Here is a 17,226-nt window from a genome sequence, read left to right on the forward strand (position 1 = left end):
TACAAAAAATTAAATTATTTTGAGAGCCAAACACTGGACATGTCACAGATTAAAAATTAAAACAATAAAGACGCATAATCATAAGATTATGTCTGTCAAAATTAAAACCATTAAGGCCCACGTAGACAGAGCTACGCCGGCCAGATATAAGGACCACGCGTGAGCGGCAGGGAAACTAGGCGTCGCGAGCAGTTCCGTGTCGAGGCTTGAGGCGCTGTACGCGCTTCATTATGTTAAAGATTTGTAAACTTGTACCTGTCAGTGCTAAAGGTTTATTAACAAATATGTACTGACTGGGGATGATAACGCCAGCAAGGCCATATTACAGGAAGCCGGACAGAGAATACTTTATACATTTTTATGGGGTCTACCACCGCAAATGTCACATAGGGTAGTCACGGAATTCCTAAATAACTTATATGAAGCAGTAGATACTGCAGTAACATCAGCCGAAATTGATGTGGCCAACATACCATGGGGAAGTATAGCTGAAATGACACTTGGTTTGTAGACTGAGACTTTGGCTGCTCGTACAGTCTAACCTAGTATACCATGGGAACTCATAAATTGCTTGAGGTGGTAATCAAGTCGCTCAGGATACTCCAATCAGAACACACGAAGTGAAACTCACCTCAGTTGAACCTTGTCTAATAAACAAAAAGTGGATTTGAGGGAGCCACCGGCCTTGCCTCAGTGGTGGCATCGGTTCCCATCAGATCTCCAAAATTAAACGCTGTCGGGCTGGGCTAGCATTTGGATGGGTGGCAGTCCAGATCTGCAGAGCGCCGTTGGCAAGCAGTGTGTACTCAGCCTTTGTGAGGCTTCGTTGGAAGTCGTTCGTGGGTACTGGAATCTGGCATTGATCCCTGGATATAGGAATAAACTGCATTTCTGCAAGGCAGTATACAGATAGTCCCAAGAGGAATGGTCAATATTCAAGAATATGAAAGGAACAGTTGTTAGAAGCAAAAAGGTATAGCAAAGCTGGGCTCTAAAACGCATACCTTAAGAGCTGTGAGCATTTCCTTGCCTTTGATGCACTGAAACAAATATTTTCTATTGCAGGCTCTTTGCTTTCCATATTCTGGAACTTGGTATTATGCACTGAAACAAGACAAAAAAAATCCATACTGCATCCTCCCGAAATATGGAAGGCAAAGAGGTTGCAATAGAAGAGATTTTTTTCACAGTATCGAAAATGAAAAAGTATTCATAGCTCTCAAGGTATGCGTTTTAGAGCCCACGTTTACTAGACTATTTTGTTTCGTGTGATAGTTATTGTCATGTGCTCAAATATTGACCAGTCCTCCTGGGACACCTTGTGAGTATCAGTTTTATATAGTAGCTTTTGTGCTTAACATGGTTGTATGTTAATTTGTAAGGCTCATGAATCAGTTTGTAAGATCGAGACATCATGGAACGACTGGCTGTTAATGTCGACGATATTCTTGTAGCCACTCCGACTTGGGAAGAGAATTACCAGTTATGAAGGGAAGTCATTTTTGCCATGGTAAAAGGAGGAAACTGATTAAGGCGGAATCTATCAAGAAAGCGTTAAACATTATTAGTGAGCTCGGCATTAGGCTAGAAGAACCTAAGTAGGAGATTTTAAAATGTTCCCCAGTCCTAAGCATAAGAAATGATCGTGAGTCATATTCCTTGGTTTCCTTTGGTTTTCACGAAAAGTTGTTATGGCACTGCCAGTTACTAAAGAATCACACTGGTTATGGATAGAAGAGTGTGAAGAGCCAAAATCTTTTTGAAAGGAAAATTTATTAATTGTTGTTGATTTTTACTCAAAACATACTTTTTAAAGAAGGACTGATGGGTAATTGCGGACATGCACCTGAAAAAATTGAATATGATGTTCACTGGAAAAAGTGACATTTACTACTAAGATATAAAATTTTGGGTTAAGTTTAACTGAAAAATTTACGACATTTCTAGAATCCAGTAGAGAATTTACTACAAACAATAATTATTTTTTTCAGAATTTTGAAGTACAGAAAGCTGACTAGATAGCAATATTTTTTAAAACCTGGGCAGAATGTAACCCCCCCCCCCCTCTCCTGGTATTGTGAGGCTTAAGATGTGCGAGTCCTCTCATTCAAAGAGCTCCTCCGTCAGTACAAGTCGCTGCAGCTGCGCATTGTCATCCATGAAAATTAAGTCACAGCCAAATGCACCCCTGAATAGACGCACAGAGGTAAAGACTACAAAGTCACAATAACGTTGAGTAGCGAGTGTGCCGTGTTTAAACCTCCCACACCGTAAAACTTGAATCACCTTAATGGTCATGTTCGAGAATACTGGACGTATTCTCATGTGGCGAAAAATTGTAGTATAAGACAATTTTGGTGGTCTAGGTAATATGTTGTGGGGACGCATCATGTCACAGGGGCGTACTGATTTCCAAAGCTTCGGACACGGCCAACTCACAGGTCAACGCTACTATGACAATGTACCCGTTCGGCATGTGCCTCTTTTTTAGGGGTGCATTTCAAACAATTCAGGCGGAGGAGTTCTTGGAACGAGATGATATTTAGCAAATGGTCTGGCCTACCCCTTCCGCTGAATTAATCCCCATGGAGCACTTGTGGTACGAGTTCAGGATATGGACTGCAGCAATTTCAGACCGTCCACATGCAGCAAGGACCATAAAGCAGAGTCAACCGCACTACAGAGAAGTGGAACGCCCTAGCAGAAGGACTCTTTAGCAACCTTATGGCCAGCATGGGACAGCGTTGTAGGGCATGCACTACCACATGTGGTGATCACGCACCCTATTAGAAACTATGTCCCGTCTTTTTTAATGTACAGGCTGTCCTCGTGAATCGTGGTGACGTCACTGTAATTATTGTCTTTGGATCGTTCGTCTCATTGCGTATTTTTAGGACTTTCAACTTGGCCCATGTTTAATCGAGCTATGTTACTTTGCAGTGACATATCATGTGCTTGCTACTTACGCCCTTAACTTTTGGACACCAGTGTAGAAGTTATAATCTAATGAAAAGCTTCGAAATGCCTCGTATATATTGCTCAACGTAACACCGTAACTACTTACATTGGTGTTGGTGAATGCACCGACGATGTAAGGGATGGCGATGCCCGTTAGATTGGCAAACATGTTGACGATTCCGACGATGGTGCCCGCGTAGTTTGGCGCGATGGCCTGCATGTTGAGGTAAGAGCCTGTGCAGTCTGTGGCGATGAAGAAGCCACTAAGCGCCAACATCACGATGATGACGGTGCTGTCGCAGCCCACCAGCGCCACCACGACCAGTGCGGCTGCGGGCACCAGGGTACCTGCGCATGAACGGTTGCCGTTACAGAGCGGCAGGTCATCTCTGATTCTGAAAATTCAATACCGTGAGCACAGATTCTAAACATCATGGCAGGGGCAGGGAATTTAAGATAGCGTGCATATGTAACTTGAGAGCTTCCCCTTACTCAGTTTGCATGGTGTTCGACAAAGCACCTCCAGCTGTTGTTGGAGGACCTTGACGAATAAGTGAGCGACCAACTATTTATAAACAAATTCAATGTGCAACTATTCGGCTGAAGGTTTAGGTCAGATAAAAATTACTGTTGTAAGACAATTATGTCACATTCAGGAAAGAAGCAATAGTTAAATTAAATCAGTTAACACCAAAATTGTTACCAGTGGGAAGTTGGTATCTGAGATATACAAGGGGCAGTGAAATGAAAACGAGACAGAGGGTAAAGAGTCGTCAAAAACGTTACTGCATTGATCCCACTGTGAGGCAAGACGGTCAATGCCTTCATGGAGAAACGTTTTCAGTTGTTTATGGAACCATGATTGTACCGAGACGTGCACATCTCCATCCGAAGCAAATCGACAGTTACCAGTTTCTTTCATCGGGGTATCAAAAACATGGATATTGCGTGGGGAGGGATGGGGACTGTATGAAGGATGTGTAAGCGCTTCCCAGCGAAAGTTCTGCAGAGTAGTCGAAACAATAGGCACGTCATTTCCAGGAAAGTCAGGAAGACCTTTTCCTTTCACTGCAAGGAGCCGCTGCTCATTGACTGTCTGGAACACAGGACCACAGTTAACGCACAGTGGTACGTGGACAGTCTGGTAACGCTATCTACTCCAATCGCCCAAGAAAGTTGACAGACATGCAACAGGACGACGTTCTTGATAGCCTTGGACACTGCTCGCAACCGTAGCCGACACATCCCTTCTCTGTCAGCGTGGGGCGGAGCTCCACTGAAAATGGTTTTGACCACTTTGAAGTGTAGCATGAGCACAATTTTTTTACTTATGTACAGGATGAAACCACGAGGCATCGTTCAAAAGCATTTGACGAAATTTGAATGTGATATGAAACAGAAAAGGGTGTTTATATTTCTTCATACTTCCTGTTTCTCGACTTTCTGTCGCATCGTCACAGGGGAGTAAACAATTGACAAGGCCGTTAATACGTGTAACTGGCATAGGGTCCCTTCGAGACCCCACACCCCCACCCCAGTTTGGGAACGCCCTCAGTACTATCCGTACATCTTTCTTTAGCATTTCAATAATGTCCCTGTACAGAAACATGCATTCACCAACGCCTATGCACTGTCAGGGGGCTTAAACGGACCCTTTGCTATTTTATTCATGTTCTTGCCAATGTCATGGTCCCTCGTTATCATGCCACAGGAGGGCGTGAAACACGAAAATTGAAAAAGCCTATAAACCCTTTGTTGTTTCTGGATCAAATTTGGTGATTGATTTAAATGCTTCCTACTGGTCCCGAAATGTATACCAGAACATAAAGTGGGGCCGCGCGACAGTCCAGGGGGTCAGATCACATTCAGTGAGGTTGCAACCCCATGAAGTCCTGAGAGAAGGGCTGAGTCGTTTGGGACAAGTGTTAGCAATTCCTAAGTTATTCAAGAACTTTTCTCTGCGGCACATCGCACTGAAAACTGTAGTGTTTGACCGGCAGTTAACGCCCCAAGGGTAGGGGCGGTTTCATTGACACCCTATATACTACCTGCTGAGTCCTTTTCGCATCGAATCCAAGCGGCGGTGTGTCTGAAATGTTTTCTCTGACCAATCACCAGATCGCAGGAGAGCTTCTGTAAAGTTAGGAAGGTAGGAGACGAGTTACTGGCAGAAGTAAAGCTGTGAGGACAGGGGGTGAGTCGTGCTTGGGTAGCTCAGAAGAGGCACAGGTCTCGAGTTCGAGTCTCGGTCAGGCACACAGTTTTCATCTGCCAGGAAGTTTCATATCAGCGCACACTTCACTGCAGAGTGAAAATCTCATTCTGTGACGAACGTCATTTTAAAGGCAGGGAGTCGCTGTTCTGATTTCCATCGCGAAGGCGTTGAGAGAAAGAGTGAAATATGAGTAACAGGGGAGAGGTTAACCACCTTTCCATCGTGTGAAACGTCCGCTATGGCGTTGGTCAGGACAGTGATGAAATTTGGTGCCATTGTGACATCATTTACACATCTTACGCCTCATGTAAACTTCAGAATTCCGGCCTTTTTTTCGAATGTATCGACACCTTGCTCTTTGAACCATCGTCTAGATCGAGGATGAGGTCGCAGGGCGCCAGGTGTTTGCACCGATACAGAAGAAGGTCGTAGGCATCTTCGAGCCAAATTTATGACTTCTGTGTCACAAGGGAAAAAAGTGATACGGTTTCAAAGAAGTGTGGCGCAGATGTATATATACTGAACACCAGCGACCATATCAAAGTACCTTGGGGTACATCAGAGAATACATTCGCTTTGGAAGATGCTTCTCCGTTAAGAAAACGACACTTTGTTCTGTTCGATAGAAAATTTTCAGTCCCTTCGCATATGTGTTCAGATATTCCGTAAGTATGTATTTTAGTTATTAGGTTGGCCTGGGACGGTATCAGAGGGTTCATGGAAGACAAAAAATATAGTATCAATGTGAGCTCTATCTGTTTCCTTCTGGAAATGATCAATTAACAGAGAAAGCTGCGTTTTTTAGATCGGTGTTGGTCCCTAAGTAGGACTTGTTCGGTTCTCCAGGAAAATCATTATACACGACTACAATAGTAGAGGACCTCTGTCATTTTCAAGAACTTCGCTCATTCCTCCCCACACTATTATGACTTTAAAGTCTAAGATAACTCCCTTGTGCTGTTAAAATGTCTGGACATCCAAGATGACTCACTTGTGTATGTGATACAGTTGGGCTACTATGTTTCATTACAATCTCCGCCACTGCTAGGTGTGTGTGTATAGTGTTTTCAACATTTAGCATGAACGTTTTTGTTATTTAGTCCTATAGTACAGATGTTTGGCGTTTATAAATATCAAGCACGGACGTTTGGTATCTTACTTAAAACTTGAAGTGAAAACAGCAACATTTTGTGTACAGAATTTGATGTTTAAACAACGTCTGGAAGTCATGCCGTGCCTTACAAAAATGTTCGGTCGCAAGAGGCAGTGATCAGCCAGTGGAGGGACACCATTCGTTTTCCAGCCACCTGCTAACACTTGTGATGTGTGCTTTAAAAACCATCAACTCCCAGGAGAGGTGTTTTATTTATTTACACTATTAGGAACGTTTTATTTTAGCGTTTAAAACATTACACAGATACACTCCTGGAAATTGAAATAAGAACACCGTGAATTCATTGTCCCAGGAAGGGGAAACTTTATTGACACATTCCTGGGGTCAGATACATCACATGATCACACTGACAGAACCACAGGCACATAGACACAGGCAACAGAGCATGCACAATGTCGGCACTAGTACAGTGTATATCCACCTTTCGCAGCAATGCAGGCTGCTATTCTCCCATGGAGACGATCGTAGAGATGCTAAATGTAGTCCTGTGGAATGGCTTGCCATGCCATTTCCACCTGGCGCCTCAGTTGGACCAGCGTTCGTGCTGGACGTGCACACCGCGTGAGACGACGCTTCATCCAGTCCCAAACATGCTCAATGGGGGACAGATCCGGAGATCTTGCTGGCCAGGGTAGTTGACTTACACCTTCTAGAGCACGTTGGGTGGCACGGGATACATGCGGACGTGCATTGTCCTGTTGGAACAGCAAGTTCCCTTGCCGGTCTAGGAATGGTAGAAGATGGGTTCGATGACGGTTTGGATGTACCGTGCACTATTCCGTGTCCCCTCGACGATCACCAGAGGTGTACGGCCAGTGTAGGAGATCGCTCCCCACACCATGATGCCGGGTGTTGGTCCTGTGTGCCTCGGTCGTATGCAGTCCTGATTGTGGCGCTCACCTGCACGGCGCCAAACACGCATACGACCATCATTGGCACCAAGGCAGAAGAGACTCTCATCGCTGAAGACGACACGTCTCCATTCGTCCCTCTATTCACGCCTGTCGCGACACCACTGGAGGCGGGCTGCACGATGTTGGGGCGTGAGCGGAAGACGGCCTAACGGTGTGCGGGACCGTAGCCCAGCTTCATGGAGACGGTTGCGAATGGTCCTCGCCGATACCCCAGGAGCAACAGTGTCCCTAATTTGCTGGGAAGTGGCGGTGCGGTCCCCTACGGCACTGGGTAGGATCCTACGGTCTTGGCGTGCATCCGTGCGTCGCTGCGGTCCGGTCCCAGGTCGACGGGCACGTGCACCTTCCGCCGACCACTGGCGACAACATCGATGTACTGTGGAGACGTCACGCCCCACGTGTTGAGCAATTCGGCGGTACGTCCACCCGGCCTCCCGCATGCCCACTATACGCCCTCGCTCAAAGTCCTTCAACTGCACATACGGTTCACGTCCACGCTGTCGCGGCATGCTACCAGTGTTAAAGACTGCGATGGAGCTCCGTATGCCACGGCAAACTGGCTGACACTGACGGCGGCGGTGCACAAATGCTGCGCAGCTAGCGCCATTCGACGGCCAACACCGCGGTTCCTGGTGTGTCCGCTGTGCCGTGCGTGTGATCATTGCTTGTACAGCCCTCTCGCAGTGTCCGGAGCAAGTATGGTGGGTCTGACACACCGGTGTCAATGTGTTCTTTTTTTCCATTTCCAGGAGTGTATTTGTAATGCGGCGTACGTCGGCCCCACATAATGCCACACCAAAACAGAAGGGAACCTCCACCTTGCTGCACTCACTGGACATTGTGTCTAAGGTTTTCGGCTTGACCGGGTTGCCTCCAATCACACCTCCGACGATAGTCCGGTTGAAGGCATATGCGACAATCATCGGCGATGAGAACGTGATACCAATCCTCAGCGGTCCATTCGGCGTGTTGTTGGGCCCATCTGTACTGTACAGCATGGTGTCGTGTTGCACAGATGGACCTCGCCATGGACGTCGGGAGTGAAGTTGCGCATCAAGCAGCCTCTTGCGCACAGCCTGAATCATAACACGACGTGCTTTGGCTCCACGAAAAGAATTATTGAACATGGTGGCGTTGCTGTCAGGGTTCTTCGAGCCATAATCCGTAGGCAGCGGTCATCCACTGCAGTAGTAGCCCTTGGGCGACCTGAGCGAGACATGTCATCGACGATTCCTGTCTCTCTGTATTTCCTCCACGTCCGAACAACATCGCGTTGGTTCACTCCGAGAAGTCCGGACACTTCCCTTGTTGAGATTCCTTCCTGGCACAAAGTAACAATGCGGACGCGATCGAACCACGGTATTGACCGTCCAGGCATGGTTGAACTACAGAAAACACGAGCCATGTATCCCCTTTCTGGTGGAATGACTGGAACTGATCGACTTTCGGACCCCCACCATCTAATAGGCGCTGGTCATGCATGGTCGTTTACATCTTTGGGAGGGTTTAGTGACATCTCTGAACAGTGAAAGGGACTGTGTCAGTGATACAATATCCACAGTCAACGTTTATCTTCAAAAGTTCTGGGAAATGGAGTGATGCAAAACTTTTTTTGATGTGTGTAATTCATCCGATTAAAAATATGTTCACACAAGTAAGTGTTTCCAAATACTGAAATTTTTAAAGCATTTTTTTAGAGCGCTGGATATTTCTTCTTATCAAAGTATGTTTTATAGAACTCTTTCAAATCAACCTGATTAAATTTCCCTTTTAACTGTGCATCATATTGTATTTCGCAGATTTCCATTTGTAAATGTTCCGGTACTGAAGTCATGTCTACAGAAAATAGCGTAGCAAACACACACAATATTAATGTAGGTTGATTCTTACAAAGAAGAAAACAGCAACCAGCCACTATTAATACTGCTATTTATTTAAGTAAATAGCGCCGTAACCGTTTCGAACTGAAAAGTTCATCTTCAGACGGCTGTTCACAATATTTTTAAGACGCACTTTACATAATTATCAGTTTTTGATATTTATGCTTCCACTGCAGCGAAATACACTCCTGGAAATTGAAATAAGAACACCGTGAATTCATTGTCCCAGGAAGGGGAAACTTTATTGACACATTCCTGGGGTCAGATACATCACATGATCACACTGATAGAACCACAGGCACATAGACACAGGCAACAGAGCATGCACAATGTCGGCACTAGTACAGTGTATATCCACCTTTCGCAGCAATGCAGGCTGCTATTCTCCCATAGAGACGATCGTAGAGATGCTAAATGTAGTCCTGTGGAACGGCTTGCCATGCCATTTCCACCTGGCGCCTCAGTTGGACCAGCGTTCGTGCTGGACGTGCACACCGCGTGAGACGACGCTTCATTCAGTCCCAAACATGCTCCATGAGGGACAGATCTGGAGATCTTGCTGGCCAGGGTAGTTGACTTACACCTTCTAGAGCACGTTGTGTGGCACGGGATACATGCGGACGTGCATTGTCCTGTTGGAACAGCAAGTTCCCTTGCCGGTCTAGGAATGGTAGAAGATGGGTTCGATGACGGTTTGGATGTACCGTGCACTATTCCGTGTCCCCTCGACGATCACCAGAGGTGTACGGCCAGTGTAGGAGATCGCTCCCCACACCATGATGCCGGGTGTTGGTCCTGTGTGCCTCGGTCGTATGCAGTCCTGATTGTGGCGCTCACCTGCACGGCGCCAAACACGCATACGACCATCATTGGCACCAAGGCAGAAGCGACTCTCATCGCTGAAGACGACACGTCTCCATTCGTCCCTCCATTCACGCCTGTCGCGACACCACTGGAGGCGGGCTGCACGATGTTGGGGCGTGAGCGGAAGACGGCCTAACGGTGTGCGGGACCGTAGCCCAGCTTCATGGAGACGGTTGCGAATGGTCCTCGCCTATACCCCAGGAGCAACAGTGTCCCTAATTTGCTGGGAAGTGGCGGTGCGGTCCCCTACGGCACTGGGTAGGATCCTACGGTCTTGGCGTGCATCCGTGCGTCGCTGCGGTCCGGTCCCAGGTCGACGGGCACGTGCACCTTCCGCCGACCACTGGCGACAACATCGATGTACTGTGGAGACGTCACGCCCCACGTGTTGAGCAATTCGGCGGTACGTCCACCCGGCCTCCCGCATGCCCACTATACGCCCTCGCTCAAAGTCCTTCAACTGCACATACGGTTCACGTCCACGCTGTCACGGCATGCTACCAGTGTTAAAGACTGCGATGGAGCTCCGTATGCCACGGCAAACTGGCTGACACTGACGGCGGCGGTGCACAAATGCTGCGCAGCTAGCGCCATTCGACGGCCAACACCGCGGTTCCTGGTGTGTCCGCTGTGCCGTGCGTGTGATCATTGCTTGTACAGCCCTCTCGCAGTGTCCGGAGCAAGTATGGTGGGTCTGACACACCGGTGTCAATGTGTTCTTTTTTTCCATTTCCAGGAGTGTATTTGTAATGCGGCGTACGTCGGCCCCACATAATGCCACACCAAAACAGAAGGGAACCTCCACCTTGCTGCACTCACTGGACATTGTGTCTAAGGTTTTCGGCTTGACCGGGTTGCCTCCAATCACACCTCCGACGATAGTCCGGTTGAAGGCATATGCGACAATCATCGGCGATGAGAACGTGATACCAATCCTCAGCGGTCCATTCGGCGTGTTGTTGGGCCCATCTGTACTGTACAGCATGGTGTCGTGTTGCACAGATGGACCTCGCCATGGACGTCGGGAGTGAAGTTGCGCATCAAGCAGCCTCTTGCGCACAGCCTGAATCATAACACGACGTGCTTTGGCTCCACGAAAAGAATTATTGAACATGGTGGCGTTGCTGTCAGGGTTCTTCGAGCCATAATCCGTAGGCAGCGGTCATCCACTGCAGTAGTAGCCCTTGGGCGACCTGAGCGAGACATGTCATCGACGATTCCTGTCTCTCTGTATTTCCTCCACGTCCGAACAACATCGCGTTGGTTCACTCCGAGAAGTCCGGACACTTCCCTTGTTGAGATTCCTTCCTGGCACAAAGTAACAATGCGGACGCGATCGAACCACGGTATTGACCGTCCAGGCATGGTTGAACTACAGAAAACACGAGCCATGTATCCCCTTTCTGGTGGAATGACTGGAACTGATCGACTTTCGGACCCCCACCATCTAATAGGCGCTGGTCATGCATGGTCGTTTACATCTTTGGGAGGGTTTAGTGACATCTCTGAACAGTGAAAGGGACTGTGTCAGTGATACAATATCCACAGTCAACGTTTATCTTCAAAAGTTCTGGGAAATGGAGTGATGCAAAACTTTTTTTGATGTGTGTAATTCATCCGATTAAAAATATGTTCACACAAGTAAGTGTTTCCAAATACTGAAATTTTTAAAGCATTTTTTTAGAGCGCTGGATATTTCTTCTTATCAAAGTATGTTTTATAGAACTCTTTCAAATCAACCTGATTAAATTTCCCTTTTAACTGTGCATCATATTGTATTTCGCAGATTTCCATTTGTAAATGTTCCGGTACTGAAGTCATGTCTACAGAAAATAGCGTAGCAAACACACACAATATTAATGTAGGTTGATTCTTACAAAGAAGAAAACAGCAACCAGCCACTATTAATACTGCTATTTATTTAAGTAAATAGCGCCGTAACCGTTTTCGAACTGAAAAGTTCATCTTCAGACGGCTGTTCACAATATTTTTAAGACGCACTTTACATAATTATCAGTTTTTGATATTTATGCTTCCACTGCAGCGAAATACACTCCTGGAAATTGAAATAAGAACACCGTGAATTCATTGTCCCAGGAAGGGGAAACTTTATTGACACATTCCTGGGGTCAGATACATCACATGATCACACTGATAGAACCACAGGCACATAGACACAGGCAACAGAGCATGCACAATGTCGGCACTAGTACAGTGTATATCCACCTTTCGCAGCAATGCAGGCTGCTATTCTCCCATAGAGACGATCGTAGAGATGCTAAATGTAGTCCTGTGGAACGGCTTGCCATGCCATTTCCACCTGGCGCCTCAGTTGGACCAGCGTTCGTGCTGGACGTGCACACCGCGTGAGACGACGCTTCATTCAGTCCCAAACATGCTCCATGAGGGACAGATCTGGAGATCTTGCTGGCCAGGGTAGTTGACTTACACCTTCTAGAGCACGTTGTGTGGCACGGGATACATGCGGACGTGCATTGTCCTGTTGGAACAGCAAGTTCCCTTGCCGGTCTAGGAATGGTAGAAGATGGGTTCGATGACGGTTTGGATGTACCGTGCACTATTCCGTGTCCCCTCGACGATCACCAGAGGTGTACGGCCAGTGTAGGAGATCGCTCCCCACACCATGATGCCGGGTGTTGGTCCTGTGTGCCTCGGTCGTATGCAGTCCTGATTGTGGCGCTCACCTGCACGGCGCCAAACACGCATACGACCATCATTGGCACCAAGGCAGAAGCGACTCTCATCGCTGAAGACGACACGTCTCCATTCGTCCCTCCATTCACGCCTGTCGCGACACCACTGGAGGCGGGCTGCACGATGTTGGGGCGTGAGCGGAAGACGGCCTAACGGTGTGCGGGACCGTAGCCCAGCTTCATGGAGACGGTTGCGAATGGTCCTCGCCTATACCCCAGGAGCAACAGTGTCCCTAATTTGCTGGGAAGTGGCGGTGCGGTCCCCTACAGCACTGGGTAGGATCCTACGGTCTTGACGTGCATCCGTGCGTCGCTGCGGTCCGGTCCCAGGTCGACGGGCACGTGCACCTTCCGCCGACCACTGGCGACAACATCGATGTACTGTGGAAACCTCACACCCCATGTGTTGAGCAATTCGGCGGTACGTCCAACCGGCCTCCCGCATGCCCACTATACGCCCTCGCTCAAAGTACGTCAACTGCACATACGGTTCACGTCCACGCTGTCGCGGCATGCTACCAGTGTTAAAGACTGCGATGGAGCTCCGTATGCCACGGCAAACTGGCTGACACTGACGGCGGCGGTGCACAAATGCTACGCAGCCAGCGCCGTTCGACGGCCAACACCGCGGTTCCTGGTGTGTCCGCTGTGCCGTGCGTGTGATCATTGCTTGTACAGCCCTCTCGCAGTGTCCAGAGCAAGTATGGTGGGTCTGACACACCGGTGTCAATGTGTTCTTTTTTCCATTTCCAGGAGTGTATTCTTGGTGTGTTGGTGCCATCGAAAATTCCGCGAAATTTTTTTTGCGAAGTTGCAGGATTGCATTTTTCAAATATTGTATACTATATGCGGCACTTATTTGATTTGCAAATGACCATATTGTGCAAAGTAACACACACACACACACCAAAAAGTATTTGCCACATGTGTTGACACAAAGATTGAAGGTTTACAAACAGAACAGTTGTGTTTGTGAACCTTCAATCTTTGTGTCAACACATGTGGCAAATACTTTTTGGTGTGTGTGTTACTTTGCACAATATGGTAATTTGCAAATCAAATAAGTGCCGCATATACTATACAATATTTGAAACATGGTACCTGCAACTTCGCAAAAAATTTTCGCGGAATTTTCGATGGCACCAACACACCAAGAATATTTCACTGCAGTGGAAGCATAAATATCAAAAACTGATAGTTATGTAAAGTGCGTCTCATAAATATTGTGAACAGCCGTCTGAAGATGAACTTTTCAGTTCGAAACCGGTTACGGCGCTATTTACTTAAATAAATAGCAGTATTAATAGTGGCTGTTTGCTGTTTTCTTCTTTGTAAGAATCAACCTACATTAATTGTATACAGCCATGGTTTCACCATGTCAGTTTTAGGCAAAATAGCTCTACACACAATATTTCTCAAAATCTTTAAATCGGTTTAGAATTCGTATTTCAAGTCAGATATCAAGTATTTAATCACTGCAGCCAATGCGACGATCGATTGTTTTGATAAAGTAGGAGAATGTGTAAATTTTTTTTCTTCCTAACTGTTGTTCCCAAAGCCCAAGTTTCATTTGAAATGCGGAAATAAGTTTAGGCATGACATTAATCAGCTGATATTTTCCTTGGAGTTGAGTATTACCATAATTTAGGTGGCTGGTTATATCGACCAAGTGGTAGAGCACTTGCTGCGAAAGGCGAATGTCTCAAGTTCGAGTCTCGGTCCGACACACAGTTTTAATCTGCCAGGAAGTTTCATATCAGCGCACACTTCGCTGCAAAGTGAAAATCTCGTTCTGGAAACATCCCCAAGGCTGTAGCAAAGCCCAGTCTCCGCAATATCGTTTCTTCCAGGAGTGCTAGTTCAGTAAGGTTCGCAGGAGAGCTTCTGTGAATTTTGGAAGGTAGAAGACGAGGTACCGGCAGAAGTGAAGCTGTGAGGTCGGAGCGTGAGTCGTGCTTCGATATCTCATATGGTAGAGCACTTGTCAGAGTAGGCAAAGGTCCCGAGTTCGAGTCTCGGTCCGGCACACAGTTTTAATCTGCAAGTAGGTTTCATATCAGCGCACATTCCACTGCAGAGTGAAAATCTCGTTCAGCAAAAACCCCATTTTTACAAGTTCAAGCTGTGATAAGGCTGATTTGAAAGTCTTTCGTTAGCAATTATTACAGGAAAAGTATTAGCTGCTAATGACTCACCATGTGCAGGAGGAGGGCGACGAAAAATGAGTGTCAGGGAGGTGCAGAGATAAATCTTCTACGGGATATATGTATTATACTTCAGAAAATGGACATCGTCGATATTCAAGAAATGTTCAAAACAAACCATTAACTTGCACCATGATCACCAAATGAAAAATGGCTTACTACAGAGATCACAAAGGTTCACACCATCAAGATCAAAGGTGAACTCCTTGGGAGTTACAGACCGCGCAGGACGTCCAGCTAGGAATTCACTGTTAAAGAATTCATGTAGAATCATATTGGCTTAACGGGGTGATGACAACTGACGGATGGTGATGCCATGCAACTGAATGCGAAACAGTCTGTCGTGGTGCTTATCGTGAAACTGGCTATGCTTTAAGGCGAAGCTGCAGACACTGTGATAATATATTTTATAGGGACGGATAAGACAAACATCCAGAGATGAATTTGTCCATGGTTCCAGGCGGTATGAATTTCACTGTCATACACTTTTATCGAGGGGTAGTTTGCTCTAAAGGAGTATGATTTTCTTACACAGACTAGGAATCAATCAAAAACAAGTTATTTTGACGAGCTATTGGCCAAAAGCAGTGCTCATACCACAGTAGTAGTTCTCTTATGCCCCTTTTCCCATTCTTGGTTTCTGTAACATAAATATTCCCCAGTGCCTTTGCAAGATTGCGCATGTGAGAAAGAATCGTAAGGGGCAAAGCACCTCCAACTTCTTACAGCATAATAAATAATTTTCCATACAATTTACCATCCATATTAACACTCGATGTAATTGCAAACAAGTGTGTTAAGGCATTGATGTTGGTTGATCTTGATACAACTCTCTTGGTTCATCTAATTTCCAGTGTTCCTTTCATATGCATTTCGTCTTAAATCCTGAATGGTCGGAGTTGAAAACAAATTCCTTAATAAACGATGGAAAAAGTTAGTTTATCTCATCTACAAATCTTCTGCCCCATTCCGCAGTTTGTTGTGCATCTTCAAGTTGATGTTTGTTTGAAATTTCGTTGTCTTAAGTCTTCCAATTCTGTAGCACTGTCTGAAGTTATGCAACCATTCGCTGCTTCCTTTGAAATCACTGTAATCTACGTCGCGCGGTTTGATGTGGAATAGGCAGTACGTCACTGTTGTGCGCTGTCTGTAAATTGTATCTAGCGTCATGGAAACGCAGAAACACCAGTTTTTGTAACAAGTGCCTCTTGCCCTCCCTTGAATATCCGTAGTTTTTCTTATGCTGCGGACGTATTCGAAATTTGTTTGTAATTGATTTAATATGCAGCGGATGATCTTCCATGTACGTAATTGTGTTCAGTATCCGCTCTTTGGAGAACGATTGTCGTTTACTACGTTACGCTCTACACTCCCTGTCCGACGAGGATGATGAACTACATGATTTGACACCTATTTCTGTATTTCTTTCACTTGTTAAGGACGTAGCATCATCATTGTACTCCTCATGTACATTGCCCTAACAGTCGAGCGTATACGACACCATTCATTTCACTGACTCGTCGTGCAAAAACGTTAATATTTCATCTGCCGCTTCTTTCTCATTCTATGAAATTCCTTGTGTTCCTTCCTGACGAAATATCAACTGCGGCAACTCTTGTTGTAGATGTAATGCAATGATTGCTTTGTTTATCTTTGTCATTGGTCTGGTTTGTACAGGGTGGGGCAAATAAGAGTCGCCCTAATAACAGAGTTCCAGTACACAAACAAAAACAGCAGAGGAAAGGAAATATAATACTAATATGATTACAGCAGACGTTGAAAGTGAGCACCATCCATCTCTTTGCCCTTTTGGGCCCTGGTCAGAAAGCTGCTGAAGGCGAATAGAAGCAGGAGTGCTGGAATTGCCGCAGTCTCATCCGAAATGCTCTGCTACAGTTCTTCAAAACTATGGGGGTTATTGTAATACACCTTAGACTTAAGAGCTTTATACACAGCATAATCGGACACTGACATATCAGTTGACCTGCATGGGCAGCTAGGGCCGCGACCAGACTGACCTCTGGTAACAACTATGTAAAGCGTGAAGAATGTGTGAAGGTTCTCCAAGGTTCGGCTGGCTGCCTAGGCAGTTGCTCCGTCCTGTTGGAAGTAACTGTATGTTCAAAGTACTTACGGGCATTCAGCCAGGTTGAATTTTAGACAACTGCCGATATTTCGGCGGATGCACACTCCGCCATTGTCAAGGCTTAACTGCAACGACCAGACGAAGTGCAGAAAACACGAGAGCTCGGTTCTGCGAGTCTAACAGAAAAGATAACACACACCTAAACAAAAGCCACCAA

At 46.3% G+C, this 17,226-nt stretch overlaps 1 protein-coding gene across 1 annotated transcript in view; it reads right to left on the reverse strand.

Annotated features, from left to right (window-relative positions):
• Positions 1-17,226, reverse strand: part of LOC126355392 (sialin-like) — a 100,399-nt gene that overhangs the window by 31,722 nt on the left and 51,451 nt on the right. The window contains exon 8 of the mRNA XM_050005689.1: positions 3,065-3,306. Coding sequence (XP_049861646.1) covers positions 3,065-3,306 — 242 coding nt within the window. The remainder of the gene's footprint in view (positions 1-3,064; positions 3,307-17,226) is intronic.

This window comes from Schistocerca gregaria, chromosome 3 (assembly GCF_023897955.1).
Source record: "Schistocerca gregaria isolate iqSchGreg1 chromosome 3, iqSchGreg1.2, whole genome shotgun sequence".
Taxonomy (NCBI): Eukaryota; Metazoa; Arthropoda; class Insecta; order Orthoptera; family Acrididae; genus Schistocerca; species Schistocerca gregaria.